This window comes from Propithecus coquereli, unplaced genomic scaffold, assembly GCF_000956105.1.
Source record: "Propithecus coquereli isolate 6110/MARCELLA unplaced genomic scaffold, Pcoq_1.0 Scaffold285, whole genome shotgun sequence".
Classification (NCBI taxonomy): Eukaryota; Metazoa; Chordata; class Mammalia; order Primates; family Indriidae; genus Propithecus; species Propithecus coquereli.
Window position 1 is genome coordinate 1,620,347 of NW_012148452.1, and position 19,868 is coordinate 1,640,214.

General features: G+C 38.3%; 2 protein-coding genes across 3 annotated transcripts in view; one reads left to right on the forward strand and one right to left on the reverse strand.

Moving 5' to 3' along the window:
- Window positions 1–9: 9 nt before the first annotated feature.
- Window positions 10–11,005, forward strand: PTRH2 (peptidyl-tRNA hydrolase 2). Of its 2 annotated transcripts, none has more exons than XM_012648424.1 (2): window positions 10–241; window positions 10,341–11,005. In XM_012648424.1, the coding sequence occupies exon 2, from the start codon at window positions 10,341–10,343 to the stop codon at window positions 10,878–10,880; it is 540 nt and encodes a 179-aa protein (XP_012503878.1). In that variant the 5' UTR covers window positions 10–241; the 3' UTR covers window positions 10,881–11,005. The 2 variants fall into 2 exon arrangements, with proteins under 2 accessions (XP_012503878.1, XP_012503879.1); XM_012648425.1 differs by lacking the exon at window positions 10–241 and adding an exon at window positions 7,823–9,130.
- A 3,990-nt stretch (window positions 11,006–14,995) lies between these two features.
- CLTC (clathrin, heavy chain (Hc)) overlaps window positions 14,996–19,868 on the reverse strand; it is a 64,509-nt gene continuing 59,636 nt past the window's right edge. The window contains exons 31-32 of the mRNA XM_012648427.1: window positions 17,868–17,943; window positions 14,996–16,068 (exon numbers count right to left, since the gene is read on the reverse strand). Of these exons, the coding sequence (XP_012503881.1) occupies window positions 15,944–16,068; window positions 17,868–17,943 (201 nt within the window). The 3' untranslated portion in view covers window positions 14,996–15,943. The remainder of the gene's footprint in view (window positions 16,069–17,867; window positions 17,944–19,868) is intronic.

The window sequence follows — 19,868 nt, forward strand, 5'->3', positions numbered from 1 at the left end:
AAAAGAGAAACGTTCCCCCCGCCTTTGGGCAGCCTCGGTTGATCCTTGCGGAATTTCAGTTCGGCTCTTGATGCCGGCCTTGTGGGTGTGGCAAGAAGAAGAATGACTGGTTGCTTCGTGGTTCTTGATCCGGAACTTGTCTAGGCACCCCGGAAGAGGTAGCTCGCCCGTGGGACGCGTGTTGGCTGCCCAGAAGTGAAGAACGGGAAGGCCCGACTGAGAAGGAGAAGAGGTATTTTAGGTAGGTTTGGCTCTTTACACAGCGAAGGAGAGAGGGCGATCATTCTCCATTTTCGCTCCAGTTGGAACGTCTCTTCCCACCTCATTCCATGACCCACTCTCCTTCATTTTATTGTCTTCCGCCGAGTGGCCGCTGGAGGCCTCTGTTCTTGTTCTGGGAGCAAGCTGCTCCCAGCAGCTCTAGTTCCCAGCAAAACCTCCGTTCAGTGATGCGCTCTCTCTGGAATTGAGAAAATATGGAACAGGCCTCAAACTCTGCTGTTTATTGAATACCCATTGAATACTCCCAGCATTTCAAGCTGTTGAGCTCTACGTGGGTTTCTAAGAATATAATCGAAAGATTTGTTCCCTCCCACACAAAGATATTGTCTAGAGAGTTTTTTAATCCTTTAACATTATACCCTAGGCATGGTACTAGACGCTGGAAATGTACAGTCGTTATGTCTCAGTGCTCCAAAAGCTCTGAAGAGGAAATAATTAAATCCGGGGGATGGTAAAGACTTCACAAACAGTGCCATTTGAACTGGGCCTTTACAGGTGAATAGGATTTTTTTTCAAAAAAATTGAGAAGAATAGGAACTAATTTAGCGGAGAGATTGCTGCTTGAAAGGACCTGGTAATTTGGGGTGGCTGGATAGGACAGTATGAATGAGGAGAGGAAGTTGGAAGGATAAAGTAAGCTGTAACCAAATTGAGTAGTGCTTTGAATTCATGCTAAGAGATATGTTTTATTCTCTAGGCGTTTAGCCCCTAATTTTTGAGCAGAGAATTTGCATGTGTTTTAGAAGTATAATTAGAATGTTAACGTGAACTAGGATGAACTGGGGAAAGAGTGAAGCAAATGTGGGAAGGTTAGAGACAGAAGCTTATTTTGGAGACTTTGGCAGGACTTTTGGCACTGGTAGTAGAGATAGAGAGGTAGGTTAAAAACACATGCCTTTAACAGGATTTAGTGACTGGATGTGGTAGAACATAGGAGGGAGAAAAGTCCAAGTTTACTTAGAAATCAAGAATACAGAAAGTTTGAGAGGGGAGGGAAGATACTGAGTTCAGTTGAGGACACAGTTTAGAATACTTCATAGAATTCTAAATGTTTAGTTTTAATTAATCTAAGTGTACATAACCACATGTGACTAATTGCTACTACATTGGGCAGTGTAGAGATACACTGAAAAGAGGGCCAAATTTATACAGTTAGGTAATCCGTATATCAGGAGCAAGTAGAAGATGTAGCACTAGAGGAGATTGTTGAAAAGCTGTCAGAGAGATGAGAATCAGGTGAAAGTTGGGTGAAACAATTCCAGAAAGGAAAATTTAAAGGTTTAAAAGTGATCAGTGAGTGGTACAGAAAACTCAAGATGAGGCCTAAAAAAAGGCAACTACATTTGGCAATTAGGAAGCGTCTGGTTCCTTAGCAATTTCACTGGAGTGAGAAAGAGAGGCAGCCAAATAAAAATCTTTCGATTATATTCTTAGAAACCTTTTCTTTCTGTGTAGAGCTGAACAGCTTGAAATGCTATGGGTATTCAATAAGGAGAAATAGAGATAAGTAATTGAAAAAGTTTGCAGGTAAAGGGAAGAGGAAAAATGAGACAGTGGCTTAAGCATCAAAGATGATTTAGGAAAGGTTTGTTTTGTTTTTGTTTTTGTTTGAGACAGGGTCTGGCTCTATTGCCTGGGTTAGAGTGCAGTGGCATCATCATAGCTCACTGCAACCTCAAAGTGATTCTCTTGCTTCAGCCTCCTGAATAGCTGGGGCTACAGGTGCACACCACCACACTTGGCTAATTTTTCTATTTTTTGTAGAGGCAGGGTCTTACTATGTTGCTCAGGCTGGTCTTGAACTGGTAGGCTCCAGCAGTCCTCTCGCCTCAGCCTCTCAAAGTGCCAGGATTACAGGTATGAGCCAATGAGCATGGCCAGGGAAAGGTTTCTTTAGGATGGAAAATGCAGAGGGACAGTAGCCAGTGAAGCAGGTTTAATGGGTGGAGTGTGGTTCAGGAAGCAGTGGGATCAAGAGGACCTATGAAACTGGTTTAGTCAGGCAGGAGAATTAGAAGGCACCAAGAGGAGAGTTTTATAGGACATATTTGTTTTATTGTCCTGTCATTGCCCAGGATTATCTGTGAGACTAAGAATAGTTATTTTTACCTTAGTCTCAAGCTCTGGGCTTATTGATGTGCTTACAGTAGGTACAGAAGAAAGGACAGACTGACACACTCTTGTAGAGGAGTTAGATGATAATTTGATCAGGTTAATATGAGATTAGAACATACTAAAAACAAAGATAATAAGTGTTAGTTTTAATAACTAACAGTTATTAGTTTTAATAAGAGACCCCATTGAGATATGGGACATAACCAAAAAACAGTAATTTCTGCAACTTTCATTGTTCTCTGTTTTTGATCTTACTGGTATATTAGATAAGCTTTTTATCATGACCTTTAGATAGATATATTTTATAGTTCTTCCTCTTATTAGTTATTGTGGATAAGCAGCTTTTCTGTTTGGTCCACATTTTTCTCATCTTGAAAATGAAGGTATCATCTTCCTCTAAGTTCATAGCAAACAATAAATGAGATAATGGATGTAAAGGATTTAGTATGTTATCCGACACATAATAGCTCCTCTATATAGAGCAGTTCCCTTCTCCATATAGTACCTGGATCTGGTAAATGGGATATTTGGTTACTTTGCAACCTAGAAATTGATGCAGAGAATGCTTCTAATTGATGACATAGATATTACTATATCTTTTAAGAAATAATTGAATATTTTTTCAGTTTGGAGTCTGTTAGGTTATCAAAAAGAAGTCCTGCTAATATGCAAACATCATGTAGCAACTGAATGATAGACACATGAGATAATGTGGGTTTGTAAAACTTTCTATTAAGAATTTAATTTTTTTTTCCTGAAAAGACATCTAGAACCATAAAGTATTATGTCAGTGCAGCCCCGTCACTGTTGTTTAGGCACTCTAGTGGTAGCGGACTGAAACTAGGTGCGCTAAAACTTACCGTATGTGACCCCTCTTCTTCTGGCCACTCCAAGTCACTCTCTTTTGATCTCGAATGTTCTTTTACTCAGGATTATGTTTTAGTCCTTTCTTCATTCTACATATTTTTCCAAGTGGCCTCATGCACTTATTTCACTTCAATAACCTCCTTTATATGTTGGGGTCTCAAATATGTATTTCCAGCCCAGGCCTTTCTGACCTTTAAACAGATATATCTTTTTTTTGTTCCCTAGCTATCTCTAACCAAGATGTCGTTCAGTCACACCAAAACTGAATTCAGTATCTTTTCCTTTCAAACCTGTTATTTCACCAGAATTAACTTTATAAGGAAATAGTACTTCTGTTCTCCATTTGTTCAAATACAGGTGTCATTCTTAACTTCTCCCTTTCTTTTATCACCGAACTTCCAATCAGTCACCAAATCAGACAGATGTGCCTTGGCCACTTCTTTTCTTTCCCATTTCCGTTACTCATGTCTAAGTGACCATCATCTCATCTAGTCTACCGGGAGAGGTGTAATAGAGTAATGTTAAGAACGTGGGCTCTGGCTGGGCGTGGTGGCTCATGCCTGTAATCCTAGCACTCTGGGAGGCCGAGGCGGGTGGATCGCTCAAGGTCAGGAGTTCAAGACCAGCCTGAGCAAGAGCAAGACCCGGTCTCTACTAAAAAAATAGAAAGAAATTATCTGGGCAACTAATAAAAAATATATATATAGAAAAAATTAGCGGGGGCATGGTGGCGCATGTCTGTAGTCCCAGCTACTTGGGAGGCTGAGGCAGGAGGATCGCTTGAGCCCAGGAGTTTGAGGTTGCTGTGAGCTAGGCTGATGCCACGGCACTGTAGCCCGGGCAACACAGTGAGACTCTGTCTCAAAAAAAAAAAAAAAAAAGAATGTGGGCTCTGGTTAAAAAAAAAAAGAACGTGGGCTCTGGTTTAAGACTACTAATACTTACGAGTTGTGTGAATTTGGGCAAACTATAGTTTCTCTTCCTTAATTTCCACATCTGAAAAATGGGGATAATAATTATATACAGATGTTCCTCAACTTAGGGTGGGGTTATGTCCTGATAAGCCCATCGTAAGTTGAAAATATTGTAAGTTGAAAATACTGTAAGTCAAAAATGCATTTAATACACCTACCTAACATCATGGCTTATTTAGTCTAGCCTGCCTTAAACATGCTTAGAACACTTACATTAGCCTACAGTTGGGCAAAATCATCTAGCACAAGGCCTATTTTATAATAAAATGTTGAATATCTCGTGTAATTTATTGAATACTATGCTGAAAGTGAAAAACAGAATGGTTGTGTGGGTACTTGAAGTAAGGATTCTACTACTGAATGCATATCGCTTTCACCCTATCGTAAAGTTGAAAAAAAATCGTAAGTTGAACTGTAGTAAGTCCGTCTGTATTTACCTTAATGTGCTGTTGGGAGCATTATGGGAGACAATTCATATAGAGTGTTTAGCCGATGCCTAATATATAGCAAAACACTTAGTAAATGTTAACTATTACTATTATTACATTATAGCAGCCTCCTACTTTGATCTCCCTATATCTATTCTTGCCAACTTCTAATTCATTCTTTACATTGAAGCCCCAGGTGATCTTTTAGAAAACAAGTCATTTTGCTTCAACAGCTTCCCGTTGTCCTTAAGGTAAATTCCAAATTATTTAACATGGTTTATAAAGCCTTCTTTGATCTGGTATCTGCCCTTCTTTCTGTCTCTGTCCTCTGCCACTTTTCCTCTACATCCTTCAGCTATCTGGACTACTTTCAGGTCATTTGACATAACCATATTTCTCTGTGCTGACCTTCCCACTTGGTGTTCTTTCTGCCTGGAATGATCTTTCCTTCTCGTTTCTTACTCATCCTTTGTTGAAGTTTCAATATCATTTCCTCAAGGAGGCCTTTTCTGAGCTTCTAAACAGAGCTAAAGCCTTTTATGTACTCCCCTGACCCCTTTTCATAACATTTACAACCCTTGTAATTATTTGTCTTCTCCACTCGTACAGTGAACAACAGACAGTGGCCTGTATTGTTCATCACTATATTCTCAGCCTAACAATGTGCCTGCCTGGCACATAGCCAGAAAACATTTGTTTTATTGAGCTTAACTTCTCTTTTCTTGGGCTCAATTTCTTCATTTTTCATACAGAAATAATCCTAACTTCTCTGTATTATATGGATCGAATGATACAATACATGTCAAAGTATTGTTGAAATTTTGAGTTATAAAAACAAAGTGTTAAAATAAAATGAAAGAAACTCAAAATTAGGATTGAGCCACTTCAAAACCACTGCTAGAATGTTAACTCCATTGAAGAAGGGACTTTTTTGTGTACTCCTCCTTTGTAAACAACCAGTGTTTGGGGGGAAGGAGGCAGTATATCATAAAAATTGAAAGAATTGAGAAGGTAGATGAACTTAGTGACACACTCCTGACGATATTTCAGATACTCATTTCTGTAGCTATGTTTTGGGCTTTGTGTCTCTTTAATTTTCCATTTCCAAAATCAAGGCCTCTCTCTAACCACAGCCATCTGCCTTTCCAGCCTACTTTCATGACACCTGTTAATAGCGTGTCTAGATAAATAGCATCTATCACTTTGCTGTCCTTAAATCATTCTCTAAGAATATAGGTTTCATGGTCTATCATTTCAGTCATTCTTGTCCTCATCCTAAATTCCTGGGCACCATTGTGTCTTGGTGCTTACTCCTGGCAAAATTCAAACTTGGATAAATCTAAGTATCCATTCTAATAGAAGGGGAGGGTGAAGGATGAATGTGGATACAGGTTAGTTTATATGTTTGGAGGAAGTGATTAGGCAGTTTCCTCTGCATTTCTGTCATACCTTTTATTTCAGTCTTTCTCTTCTCTCCTTCAGTTTGTCTTCTGTATGACCTCCTTCCCTCCAGAGAATAACTTCCTGCCTCCAAATCCACAGACCTGCCTGACTAAAACTCACACCGGGAAAGGTGCCCCATTTCTTTCCAAGACAGAATCCCTTTATAAAGACTTCATCTTGAGCGTCTACCTATCTTTCATCTGACTCCAGCCCACTGACATTTAAATGTGTTCATTGTTTCTTCTTAAGAGAAAAAAACTCTTACTTTTCCTTTTCTCCATGTCCCCTTATATCCATTGCTTTTTCTTTTTGCTACTTTCTGTCTCTTTTTCTTTTTCTTTTTTCTTTCTTTTTTTTTTTTTTGAGACAGTCTCACTCTGTTGCCTGGGCAAGTGCCATGTCATCAGCCTAGCTCACAGTAACCTCAAACTCCTGGGCTCAAGCAATCCTCCTGCCTCAGCCTCCTGAGTAGCTGGGACTATAGGCATGCGCCACCATGCCCGGCTAATTTTTTCTATATATTTTTAGTTGTCTGATTAATTTCTTTTTATTTTTAGTAGAGACAGGGTCTCGCTCTTGCTCAGGCTGGTCTCGAACTCCTGAGCTCAAACAATCCGCACGCCTCGGCCTCCCAGAGTGCTACGATTACAGGCGTGAGCCACCACACCCGGCCTGTCTCTATTTCTTGACCCCACCTCAAACTAGTTTCTGCCCCACCAAAAGCAATAACGCCTTTTTTGCTAAAACTAATAGACGAAGCGTGTCAAAGTGCTGTTGACCACATCTTTCTACTAGAAATAATGTTCCTGACTGCAATCTCCTGGTCATCCTGCTTTCTTGCCTGTAGAAATTGGGCATTTAAGAAAGTAGCTCCAGAAAGGACTGCAAATAGAGAGAGGGATGCTGATGGATAAAATGTGGTATATTCATACAGTGGCATATTATTCATCAATAAAAAGAAATGAAGTAATGATACTCACCACAACATGGATAAACCTTGAAAATGTTATGGTTTACAATAGAAGCTCGAAACAAAAGGCCATATAGTGTATGGTTTCATTTATATAAAATGTCCAGAATAGGCAAATCCATAGTGGCATAAAGTAGATTAGCATTCACCAGGGGAGAGGAAAATGAGAAGTGACAGCTAATGGATAAAGGGGTTTCTTTTGGAGCAGTGAAAATGTTTGGGAATTAAATAGTCTGATGGTCACACAACTTTGTGGATATGTTAAAAACCACTGAATTCTATACTTTAAAGGGTGAATTTTATGGCATATGAATTATATACTATCCTGAGGTGGAAATATTTAATATTTCCATAATCTAACATACATATTTTCAAAAATGTTAATATAATGTCCTAATTTTAACATAAAGAAGAATAAAAAGAAAATTTATGATAAAATAAGTATTTCCGGGGTTGTCATCTATCTATGCTATGCTGATTATACACTACACAGTTAAGGGTGCCACTTACAAGCACTACAAATACAGTGGCCCTATGTTTATAAATGCTTGGATACTGTTCCACTAGAAGAAGAAACTGATGGTTGCTTGTACCTCCACGTAGAAGCATTATGAATCCAATGGCCTCAAATGTAGACTGATGCAGGTGTTTTATTGGTGACTTAAATATCATGAACAGCTTTTCTGGGCTAACAGGATTTTCTAAAATAATAAAGGATAATATTCTTTTGTTTTACGTGATAGCTGCACTTTTGGAAAATTCAGTACAGTCTTCAACTTAAAATTTTTCAGTTTTATGATGGTGGGAATGCAATACCCAGTCAGTAGAAACTGTACTTCAAGTTTTGAATTCTGATCTCTTCCCAGGCTAGTGCCATGCGGCACAGTACTCTCTCGTGATGCTGGGCAGCGGCACTGAGCTCCCAGTCAGCCGTGTGATCACGAGGGAAAACAACTGATGCTCGACAGTGTACTGTGTCGCCAGCTTCTTTGAATATTGTGTTCGGTGTTTTCACATCCCATCATGTCTACGAAGTGCCCATCTGTTTCTCCTGCTTCTGGTGAGATGAAGAAGAGGAAGGCAATTACTCTTGAGATGAAACTCAAGATAATTACCCAGCACGAAGGCGGCAAGCCAGTAATGGCCATCGCACGTGAGTCTGGACTTTCGCAGTCTACGATTTCAACCATCTTAAAGGATAAGAAGCGAATCATTGATGCAGTGAGATCATCAGCATCGGTTAAATCCACTGTCATCACAAAGAAAAGAGCTGGGCCAATTGATGATATGGAAAAATTACTTGTTGTTTGGATGGAAGACCAGATACAGAAGCACATACCACTTAGCCTACTGATGATCCAGGCTAAGGCCAGAAGTCTTTTCAATATGCTAAAAGAGCATACCAATGACCCTACATATACACAGATATTTAAAGCAAGTCATGGATGGTTCCAGCGCTTCAAAAGGCGTCATAATTTTCATAATGTGAAGGTCAGTGGTGAGGCAACAATTGCAGATATTGAAGGTGCCAAAGCTTTTAAGGAACAGTTGCATAGGATGTTTGTGGCTGAAGATCTTTGCAGTGAGGAGCTGATCAAACTAAAGGAAGAAAGAATTAAAGAAGTTGAGGCAGAGGAAGAAGTTATACCCAAGGCACCAAGAAATTTCACAGTAAAGAAGCTGGCAGAGGCATTTGCTGCTATCAGCAGTGGTGTGCGGATGTTAGAAAAAATGGATGTCAATTATGAGAGATTCAAAAAAGTTGACAGGCAGATACAGGATGCTCTTGCTTGCTATAGAGAAATATATAATGAAAAGAAGAAACAAACCGTACAGTCAGAACTTGGTATCTTCCTGAAGAACACTATGCCCGCTAAACCATCAACAAGTATTGATGCCCCAGTGCCTTCTACCAGCTATTCTCGAGCCTCAGAAGAGAGAGAAATTGATGAGCGTGTTACTATAGCATTCCCATCATCCAGCAATTAATTTTATTTCAATGCTTCAGACATTCTTCAGGCCCAGTGTGCTTTTATCTGTGTACATTAATGGTGAGTACCCATGTGACCATTTTGTGTTTCAGTTATAGTATTTAATAAATTACATGAGATATTCAACACTTTATTATAAAATAAGCCTTGTATTAGATGATTTTGCCCACTTGTATACTAATGTAAGTGTTTGGGGCATGTTTAAGGTAGGCTAGGCTAAGCTTTGATGCTCGGTAAATTAGATGTATTAAATGATGGGTTTATTGGGTCGTAACCCCATTGTAAGTTGAGGAATGTCTGTGTATGTTAAAACTGCAAAAAATATTTTGTGTTCGTATGTAAAATGGAGTTATAATCTCAGATACTAAGTTCTTCACCTGCACTAATGCCCAATGGGACAACTCTTTATTTTGCGCAATTTTTAGCATCTTTGCTCAGGCCTAGTAAATGTCAGTAAGGCACTTACTCCAGGTCCATTAACACGACAATGGGAAATTTCTCTGAGGTCCTTCCAGGGGTAACTTCTTTGATACCTTCTCCATTGAAAACTACTGCATTGTGAAAATACAGATTAGCACTGTATTCCAAGAAAGGGGTGAGTTATTTTTGGTTTCTTTAGATCTTTTAGGCATCTTGGTAAAACAGAACATTTCCTTTCTCTACAAGACCTAGGGAAGCCTAAAGAAGAGTTTTTGAACTTGATGTGAGTTTGCTCACGTTAAGATTCAAAATGGCCAGGTGTGGTGACTCACATCTGTAATCCCAGAATTTTGGGAGGCTAAGGCAGGAGGATCGCTTGAGGCCAGGAGTTCAAGACCAGCCTGGGCAACATAGCAAGGTCCTGTCTCTGCAAACACATTTAAAAAAAAAATTAGCTAGGCACAGTGGCGCATGCCTGTAGTCCTAGCTACTCCAAAGGATGAGGCAGTAGGATCACTTGAGTCCAGAAGTTGAGGTTGCAGTGAGCTGTGATGGCGCCACTGCACTCCACCTGGGTGATAAAGCAAGACCTTGTCTCAAATAAAAAAAAAATTCAAAATGACTTAAACTGCTTCATGTGGATACTTGACTCTTTTCTAGTACCCAGGGGTGGGAGGTGGGAAGTGGAAATAGGCTGCATGCATAAGATCCAAAATATATTTTGCCTTTTTTCTAGATAACCTCATATAGTTCTAAAAATGTTACTTGCTGCTTATAGTCAAAGTGTTTGTCTGATAAGCCTATATCTTACTACAGCTAGACGGTGATAACTTTTTTCCTTTCCCTTAAGATGCCCTTCAAATCCTTGGTTATGGAATATTTGGCTCATCCTGGTGCTTTCACCTTGGCTGCTGGAGTTGCTTGTGGCATGTGCCTGGGCTGGGGCCTGCGAGTACGCTTTGGGATGCTCTCCAAAAGCTTGACGAGCAAGACAGACACAGAGACTGGAACTGAAGCAAGCGTCTTAGGAGAAAATGGGGAGTACAAAATGATTCTTGTGGTTCGAACCGACTTAAAGATGGGAAAAGGAAAAGTGGCTGCCCAGTGCTCTCATGCTGCTGTCTCTGCCTACAAGCAAGTTCAAAGGAGAAACCCTGAAGTGCTCAGACAGTGGGAGTACTGTGGCCAGCCCAAAGTAGTGGTCAAAGCTCCTGATGAAGAAACTCTGGTTGAATTACTGACCCACGCGAAAATGCTGGGACTGATTGTGAGTTTAATCCAAGATGCTGGACGTACTCAGATTGCACCAGGCTCTCGAACTGTCCTAGGAATTGGGCCAGGACCAGCAGACCTAATAGACAAAGTCACTGGTCACCTAAAACTTTACTAGGTGGACTTCTAACAATTCCTCTATCATGTGTGTTTGAAGTCTGTCAAATTCTAACAATAAAAGCTGAATTTCTTCCCCCAGTTTAAATATTCTCGAGATGAAAATAAAATCCATTCCTGTGTTCTTCCATCATGTATTTGGCAGTTACAGAGTGGTCACCTTGGGCTTAAAAAAATTACTGTTGGTTAAATGATCTTGGTGGTTCAGGTGATAGATGCTGAAACAAATATTTAAATTGAGAGAAACAGGTCATGATAAAATTGTATTAAAAGGGGAGAAACAGCAATTTCCTATGCATAGTTAGATCATTTTGCGTGTTGGTAGCTCTTCCCCAAGACTACCCTGCTGTCCTTGGAGGATTACAGGTTCAAGGGTATTCCCACTAGATTCAAACTGCAATTTGTTCCCCTCTCACTTTTTGGATAACAGCCTATTTTATGATAGATCATGGTACAGCCATGTACCATCCAAAAATCTGTTTGGATTTTTGTCTCAAAGTCAAGGTTTTATAGCAGTGATAGAACCCACCTGTGCAGTGTTTCGTGTTCACTGTCTCTGACTCAGACTGGCCAAAGGTTAGCAGCAGTGTCTCTGAATCATAGTTTATAAAAATTTCTCTACTTTCCTTCTTTCCTCTAACAATGAAGCCATTGAAACTTGTGAAGAAACCATATGTACCTTGCAAATGGACATGAGTGGGACCATGTAAGAATTTATGGTAATTGAAATAAATGTAGTTTGTTATCTCTGATGTTTCTTTTCTTAGAACTAGACTATTAAGGGTCACTTTTGTCCATTTTGCTTTTTTTTTTAAAGACAGTCTTGCTCTGTCACCCTGGCTAGAGTACAGTGGCATCATCATGGCTCACTGCAACCTCAAACTTCTGGGTTCAAGTGAACCTCCTGCCTCAGCCTCCCAAGCAGCTGGGACCATAGGTGCATGCCACCTCGCTCGGCTAATTTTTAGTAGAGATGGGGATTCTTGCTCAGGCTGGTCTTGCACTCCTGACCTCAAGTGATCCCCCCCATGGCCTCCCAGAGTGCTAGGATTACAGGTGTGGGCCACCGCACCCAGCCCCCTTTTGCTTTTTATATGTGTCTGGTATAATTCTAATAATTACTATGTTACACTGGCTGCCCAGAATATGAAGCAGAAGACCCCAACTCCCCAAAGCCACGTAACTTCCTGATTGTCTTGCTAGAATCCATTATTCTTTAAAGCCTTTTTGGAGGAACCTGATAGTAATTTCTAAATTCAGTATATCCCTAAAAACTAATGATGCCAGGGAGAATTTTGGTAATAGGCCCATTTCGAGTGGCTCTAACACTCCATGGTTAACTACAACATAAGCAACATTATAGCATAATTTTAAGGTCTAAGGTCATTGGTGGAGTCTATGGGCAGAACACTAAGACTACCACAGCCAGTCTTTAAAGTTCTAATATTTGGTCCATTTTAGAGTTTACATAGATGTATGACAGCACAGAAGTTGCAAATTTGAATGATGCCACAATAGCAACTGTTTCTAAACAATGTTTATACTGGCTTCAAAAGTGATGCAATAACATGCAACAATATGTAGGGCTGAGTTGAACTCAATCCTAAATGCATGATTTTGGCTCACGTAATTTCTGTGGCTTGCCTCAGACTGATGGCTCCAAATTCAGTGCATTCCCAACAGGATGGCCTTGGGTGGCTGATTTAAGTAACTAATAAAGCATGGCATATCTACTAGGATGAATAAATACAGAAATTCTGGTAAATCTGTAAATATACTTGCTTTCTAGTTCACCTATACTTAATGTTTTATGGGACTTTTAATCTTATAGTTCTCAAAGTATACTCTGCAGTCCATGGGGTCTCTGCAGGGTGAAAACCACTTTCATAATACTAAGCCCTTTTCTTTTCCCTGTGTTGACACTTTGCACTAGCAATGGTAGGGAAAACTGCTGGCATCTCCCACAAATCAAAGCAGGGGTACCATTGTATTCTTCACTTGGTAGCATTCATTAAGCCTCACTTAATGTCCTTGATGAAACAGTAAAAAAAATTAATGTTTTTGGCCCAGGACTATTTGTCTTAACATTTTGTGTAACATTAAACACTACTGCACACAAGGTATGGTTGTTGGCTTAAGAAAAAGGACTTGTGAGACTAATTTCATGAGCTGAACTAGCTGCTTTGTCATAGAACATTTTTACTTGTAAGAACTGACAAATTATAGTTACTCAAACCTGGGTGTTTTGAGACATTTTCTCATAGATTATCTGAGCCAGTCACTTCAAGGAAAAGAACTGACAGTATTTTGGAAAACCTGCATCTGCCTCTCCTCCAAGCTTCCCAAAACTTAAGACTTCTTGGATGAGATCAGTGTTCCTTACAAATTATTTTTTAATATCTAGCAAAATGTGCCAACATTCGGAAGAGCTATTTCTGTAAATCAATATTTTCCATATATCAATGTGTAAGGTTTTTTGTTAACATATATTAATTACTGTTACATTTAAATGGATTACTATTTTTAAAAATTTCTAATATAGTAAATATCAATAGATATAAATGACAAACTAAAGCTCTTTGGGATTTTTAATAATTTAAGAGAATTAAAATCTAGAATGAGAATGTCTGCATGACTAAATGTACAAAAAAGTCAAGCAGCACTACTTGGAGATCATTAGTCTCACACTAATTAATACTAGTGGCCATGTTGATATAGTTTTCAACAAGTATCAATTTGTACAGTGGCTGTATTTGGATACTAGGCAAGATGGAAAGCTTGCTTGCCACTTGAAAGCTTTCCATTAATCTCTCTCCCTTTCTTTCCTCCTGTTCAAGTTACATTTAGAGAGTGGTAAGAACTTTTAGAACCCTTGTCTGTTTTTAGTTCCTTCTAGAACATCATCTTTGATAAACTCAGAGTAATGTTAGGGAAGATTCTTGGCTTAAAATAGTTTATTACCAGTTAATTTTGCCATTTAGTGTACACTTACAATTGTCCAGTCTTGGGCTAAACATTTTGTGATTCAAAGATAAATGCCAAATAATTCTGAAAAGTACTCAGTGTTAATATACAGATGAGGAAACAAGCTCAGAAGCTCAACTTGGCTCAGGGTTTGAACCTAAGTCATACATCACAGAGGTTTCTCTTTCTACTATGGACAGGTATGGACAGCTTAAAGTGGCAATTTGCAAAAAAAAAAAAAAACCACTGTTTCTTAAAAAAAAAAATTGTTTGCTATAAGAAAACCTTTATTAAAGTATTTTTATTTGCTTCCATGAGGGAAAAGAAAAATCATCCCACTGATGAAAACTAGTTGATTGGAAGTATAGGAAAGGTCCAGAACAAATCTTGACACCGAAAAGAATGAGCTGCTAGTCTAGGGACCATTCCTATTCTCCCTCTTGATTTGTTAACAATGAAGAAAGGGAGCAGAGATCCAGGAACATATGCACAGCTGGGCCTGAACATGTTTTCACTATGACAAACCTAAAGGAATTTTCCAGCTAATACTCTAATTTCCTATATGAAGATTGGCAGGGGGAGGATTAAAGGTGGGGAAAGAGCTCAGGGGTTTTAAGTTTTTAAAAACTCTTCAGCAGAGCTTATGGTGTTTGCCTAAATAGTTGTAGAGCAATACAAGGCTGGGCAAGGGGCTATGTGTAAACTATTAAGGATTAAGGGATAGTGAAATGAACTTAAAGTAGTAACATTCTCAGCCATAAGCAAAAGAGTTGAATGCATAACCAGTTTTTTAAAAAAATCAACTTAAAATACCCATAATTTGGGCACCTTTACAATTCATGGTGAGAAACAGCATGGTAACTACATGTTCAAATATATTTTATTTCAAGTTAAATGAACAAATCATGAACGTTAGGTTATATTAAGTGAAATTGTCACTTGGTTAAAATGTTGGAGATAGGTGAAATGTACCCCACTCTAGTAGTGACTGGTTCTTTAAACTACTGCCTGTTACTTTATTAACTACAGGACTATACATGATATAATACACAATTTCTTCGCATGTCCCAATCCTCATTCCACTTCCTCTCATGCCTCCATGAATCATGTCTCAGTATCCAATATGCAACTACCAAAACTACTGTTCTTTTGGTTTGAGAGAGATTTAATTGAAACTGCAATTCTACATGTTACTTCCACAGTCCAGTAATTTATTTTAAATTTGAGTAATTTCAAATTCCACAAAACAAAACTGAAGAACAGCAATATTTTGTTTGAATTTCTCTCTTCTGTACACTCAGTGATCTAAAACACCACAATATCCAACATACACAAACCTCAGGGAAGGGTTAGTACACACAAGATTGGAATCATGGTGCTCTTTGTTCCTGAATGGAATGGTCCCACAGAAAAAGCACAGGATACAGCACAACATAAGGGCACCTGTTACATATGAAGTGAGCAAAACACTAGCATTTTCTATATGCATAATGGGGAAACCTGCATAGGTTAGAGGGCCTTTTTATGCTCATTTAAAAATCAGGCAAGTTGTCTGTATGCATTTTTCAAATAATTTGGAGAGCACTGCAATCCAATGTAGGATACGCTGATTAGTGTTGTCTTTGTTGGCATTGACAGTCTTGCATGGTCATATACCAGTATTTCTGCTTTAGCTTTTCTTTGAATAAAAGAGATTTAAATGCATTTAGACAATACATATTAAGCTGTTTACATACACTAAATTTAAGAGATTCAGTATTAGAGTTTCTTTGTTTCTTTAAACACTACAGTGCAAATCAGGTTCTTCACAACAGATTGAATATTAAGCAGTTCTTCAAAGAATGAGGGGGAAGGAAAAAAGCCCAAGTGAATAAAACATTGAAACTATTCCCCTTTGAAAATAAATTCTAAAATGATGTGGAATGTGAAATAATGTTTTAACATAGGTGATCCAAGTTTATAGTTAGAAACAAAAAGTAGTCCTTCATGAAATAAAGGTTACAAGAACAACGTTGCCTGTTTCCCTCGTTAAAAACTGAGAAGTGGGTAAAGACAATGTTTCAGTATGAAAATAGGTGACTACAGGATCAGCTTTCCATCTCACATGCTGTACCCAAAACCAGGCTGAGGCTGTCCATAGGGTGGTGCAGTATAACCATAACCAAAGGGTGCCTGGGGAGGGACGGCAACACTGGGTCCTGCTGTCAGCATCAACTGGGGCTGACCTAAAGGAGAAAACAAAAAGGGGCAGAGGCAAGGAGGCAGGAGAAACTGTTAGCATTGTAAGACTAGAACACTCCAATCTCCCCCACTCTAGCAACATAATCACAACTTAGAATGTGTTGTGTTGGGGCACTTCGGACTGTCACAATTTTGGCATGACTTTTTAACCCTAAGAAGGGTCCTGCCTAAAAAGCCAACACTGCAGGGCCAAAAGCCAGGACTCTGTATCATTTAAAGCACACTGGACATCATCAGGCATCTTGCCAACAAGTCTATCACATGGTACTTGCACATTACATTTAGTGACACAATAAAATCAGCACAGGAAAACTTAAGGTTTTTTTTTTCTAGGGAAACTTTAGTTTTTAAAATGGCATGTTTTAATATAATACATAATTGAACTTTTAAAGTTAGATTTAAATTTCTGATTTAAACATGTGTGAATGGTAATGAAATTTAATGCATTTCTAGCAAAGAATCCAGTACTAATTTAGAGACAGTAATAAAAAATAAGACACATTCAAATAGGCATGAGGTATGAAATACATTAGAACACACCCTCTATCCAATATTATATGTTGACACTCTTTCCTAGGTTTAAATAGTTGTCACCCACATGACATAAAACATGACCTGTAGGGAACCTGCCTTATTTAGAGAGAACACACATAACACCCCTCCCTACCAGCATAGAACAAGTACTCTTAATCTCCCACTAGAATGTAAACTTAGATTTCTCCCAGCACAAGTAACTCTGTGTCTTTCTTTGTTGTGATTAACAACCAAAGTTGTCTATAGTAAGCAAATTCTTTTTGGAATCCAGTTTGTAAAAAATCATCCCTAACCTTGACACTGACATCTGTCTTAAAATTCCAACTTCCCTTTCAATTGCCCATTTAAACACCCTGAAGGCAAGCCAAATTCAGTAGTACCCCCAAATTATACCCACCCTGATTGTTCCTACTGTTTCCTATCTCAAACATGTCAAAATCTTGCTCTCATCTCTTAAGAATCCATTTTTAACTTTCTCTAACTTTATCAAAACTATCCTGTCCCCTAAATTCCCAAATACTTCTTTTGTCTGTAAAAAAGGAGATAATGCCATAATAAATGTATGTAGTATTTTCTTCAGTAGCCTGAGATACAATGGTCATATTTTTATGCTCCCTTCCAAAGAACTCCTTATTATAGTGCTTTAACCTATCGACCCTTTAAACTTACTGTTCAAATGAATCTGTTCACCAGGTATGGAATGGAAAGGGGAAGTAATTCAGACATGCAGGTATAAGAAGAAATTAAACTGCCTAAATATTCACTTGAGAGTTTGAAGATCCTATCTCTCTGGAAAGTTTTCAAACAGAAATACTACCCAGTTCTCTGCCCCAGTGACAATTTACAGTGAGGATGTATTCTTTATGTAAAGCATACTAAAGCCAGCCTTGGCATATTCAATCACCTTTCGCTCTTCTGAAAAGTGAATTCATCAGTATTTCTTTCTCAGTAATTTATAAGCAAGTTATTAATCAGTGACCAGATGACAGGGAAACGTTAGGTTACAATCTTAAATGACTTTGTGAGGTTTTCCTTGCATTTAAGATTATTTCAGTGAATAATAATGCCTGCTTTAAGACTGTTTTCGGGAAAAAATATGGCAATGAAGGAGTATTCCTTAACTCAGCAAGCCTTTTTCTTCTACTTTGGAAGCTACTTACATTTCTGTTTTGAGATAGAATCGCTAAAGAATTAAATGTTTGTCTAATGTATTTCTTTGAGGGTAAAAAAAAAAAAAGAGAGAGATTACCATAAACAATAGGTTGTGTCTCTGTTGCTTGTTCTTCTTCTTTTCTCAGTGATTCTGAAGCGTCTAATTTATCCACCTGGAGAAAAACAGGTTATTTTAATTAGTACCCCCAAAGTATTATAAACCTAGGTTTATGGCAGAAAGTGGAAAAGCCTTAGTATGTTAAATTCTGTCAAAATAAAACAGACTACAAAGAACATTCTCAGGCCCCCTCAAATTCAATGGCAATGTTCATACTTCAGTCAAGGTGGTTTTCAGCACTGTCATTATAAACCCTCAGGACGGAGGGATTTATAAATGCCATAAAAGCTCACGCCAGGCTAAAACTGGGCATGCTAGGATGCAGCCTGAGGGAGGGAAGGAACCACTTTTTCAAACGAAGTTTAAAACCTATCAAACATAGTAATGAACTCATGAACTGGCCAGACTTCCCTCCCCAGAGGAAATGGCATTCAAAAAAGTGAAATGAGTCTAATGACAAGTACTTGTGCAGAATAAACTATTTTTGCCAATTGTGTACAGCTTCTGTTGATACTGGTTATAGGTGCAGACTGAAGTTTAAGATTCAAGTGGCTCCATATTGAATCTTTCTGTATAAAGACAGGCTGTACGTTTTAATGCTACGTGGCTCTATTCTCTAAGAAATAATTAGGAAAGCTCAATTTTCCCAACTTCTTGAGGAAGAAAATTTTTGCTTTTAATAAAGCCGAAGAAGTAAATGGCTACTCTAAATCAAAGTGTATAGTATCAGACAGAAATAATTCTGTAGAGGAGTCCAAATGTATTAGTGAAAGAATGTAGTTAGAATGCCTAGATCCTTCCACTAACTGTGTGACCTTGGCAAACCACTGCACTGGCCTGCAAATTTCCTTCTCTATATAATGAGAATTTGAATGAAATGATCTGCAAAGTTCCTTCTAGGGCTAACATGATTTGATTCTGTAATTCTGTGATGAATTAGAGAGAAGTGACATTATGACCCTGGGATTAGGGAATCTCCTTCACCGTACAAGTTCCATTGCCTTTTACGCTATATGTGTTTTTATAAATGATTTAAAAGTTGGTATCTCAATCAAAGCCTTGTAATTGGTATGTCATTATACTCTAAAGTAAAACTAAATTTCACATCTCAATGTTACCTATTACTAGTGGTTTTCAAGGTCATTAACCGTGCTGAGTGAGACTGGGGGGCAAAGTACAGGGAGGAACATTTTAAAAATGTTTACTGTATGTTCCTCAAAAAGGCAAATGGAGAAAAATCACTCACAAAAAAAGACATACAGACGTCAGTGAAAAAGCTATAAAAATCTGGTCCTAAAAAGGTTAAAGTGGCACCTCATTTCTATGTGAAACTACTGAAATAGTGTCTTTTAGTCTTCGCACAGGCCATTAAGGTTATGATAGTGTTTTATACTTATTTTAATTATTTCATGTTAAATACCATAAATATGGGTCTAATCCATCTTTCTTTGTCAGGGAACTAAAAGTCTGTGAAAAGTAAGCCTAAGTAGACTCCAGATTTGTGCAGATGAAATATGGTTTTTCTACCTTAAGAAGATGGGTTAGTTTGCTTTTGTACACTATTATCCTATTTTATAGCCTAAATGATGTGTTGCAAATTACCCTAATATCAAATTAAAGACTGTTATGGAATATAAGTACTCTGTGAAATACCCACTGTTTGGCATCCAAACTTACAACAAAAATTACTACAGCTATAGAATTCAAAGCACAGTTCTGTGCCATCAAGGGTCACGTGGGGTTTTGCTAACTAACCAGTATCCAAGAGTGAGCTACAGAAGTTATACAGAAAAATACATGGATGCCTGTACATTAATAACTTATAAGAAAAAGAAAAATGAAATAACCAAAAAGCCACCACTGCATTATACACTTCCAGACTTTCAAGGAAAAGAAATCTAAAGTGAATACGTGTTTAAGAGTTATGTCTGAATCGGATATTAAGCACGGAAGTCCTATAACAGAAATACATGGAAGACT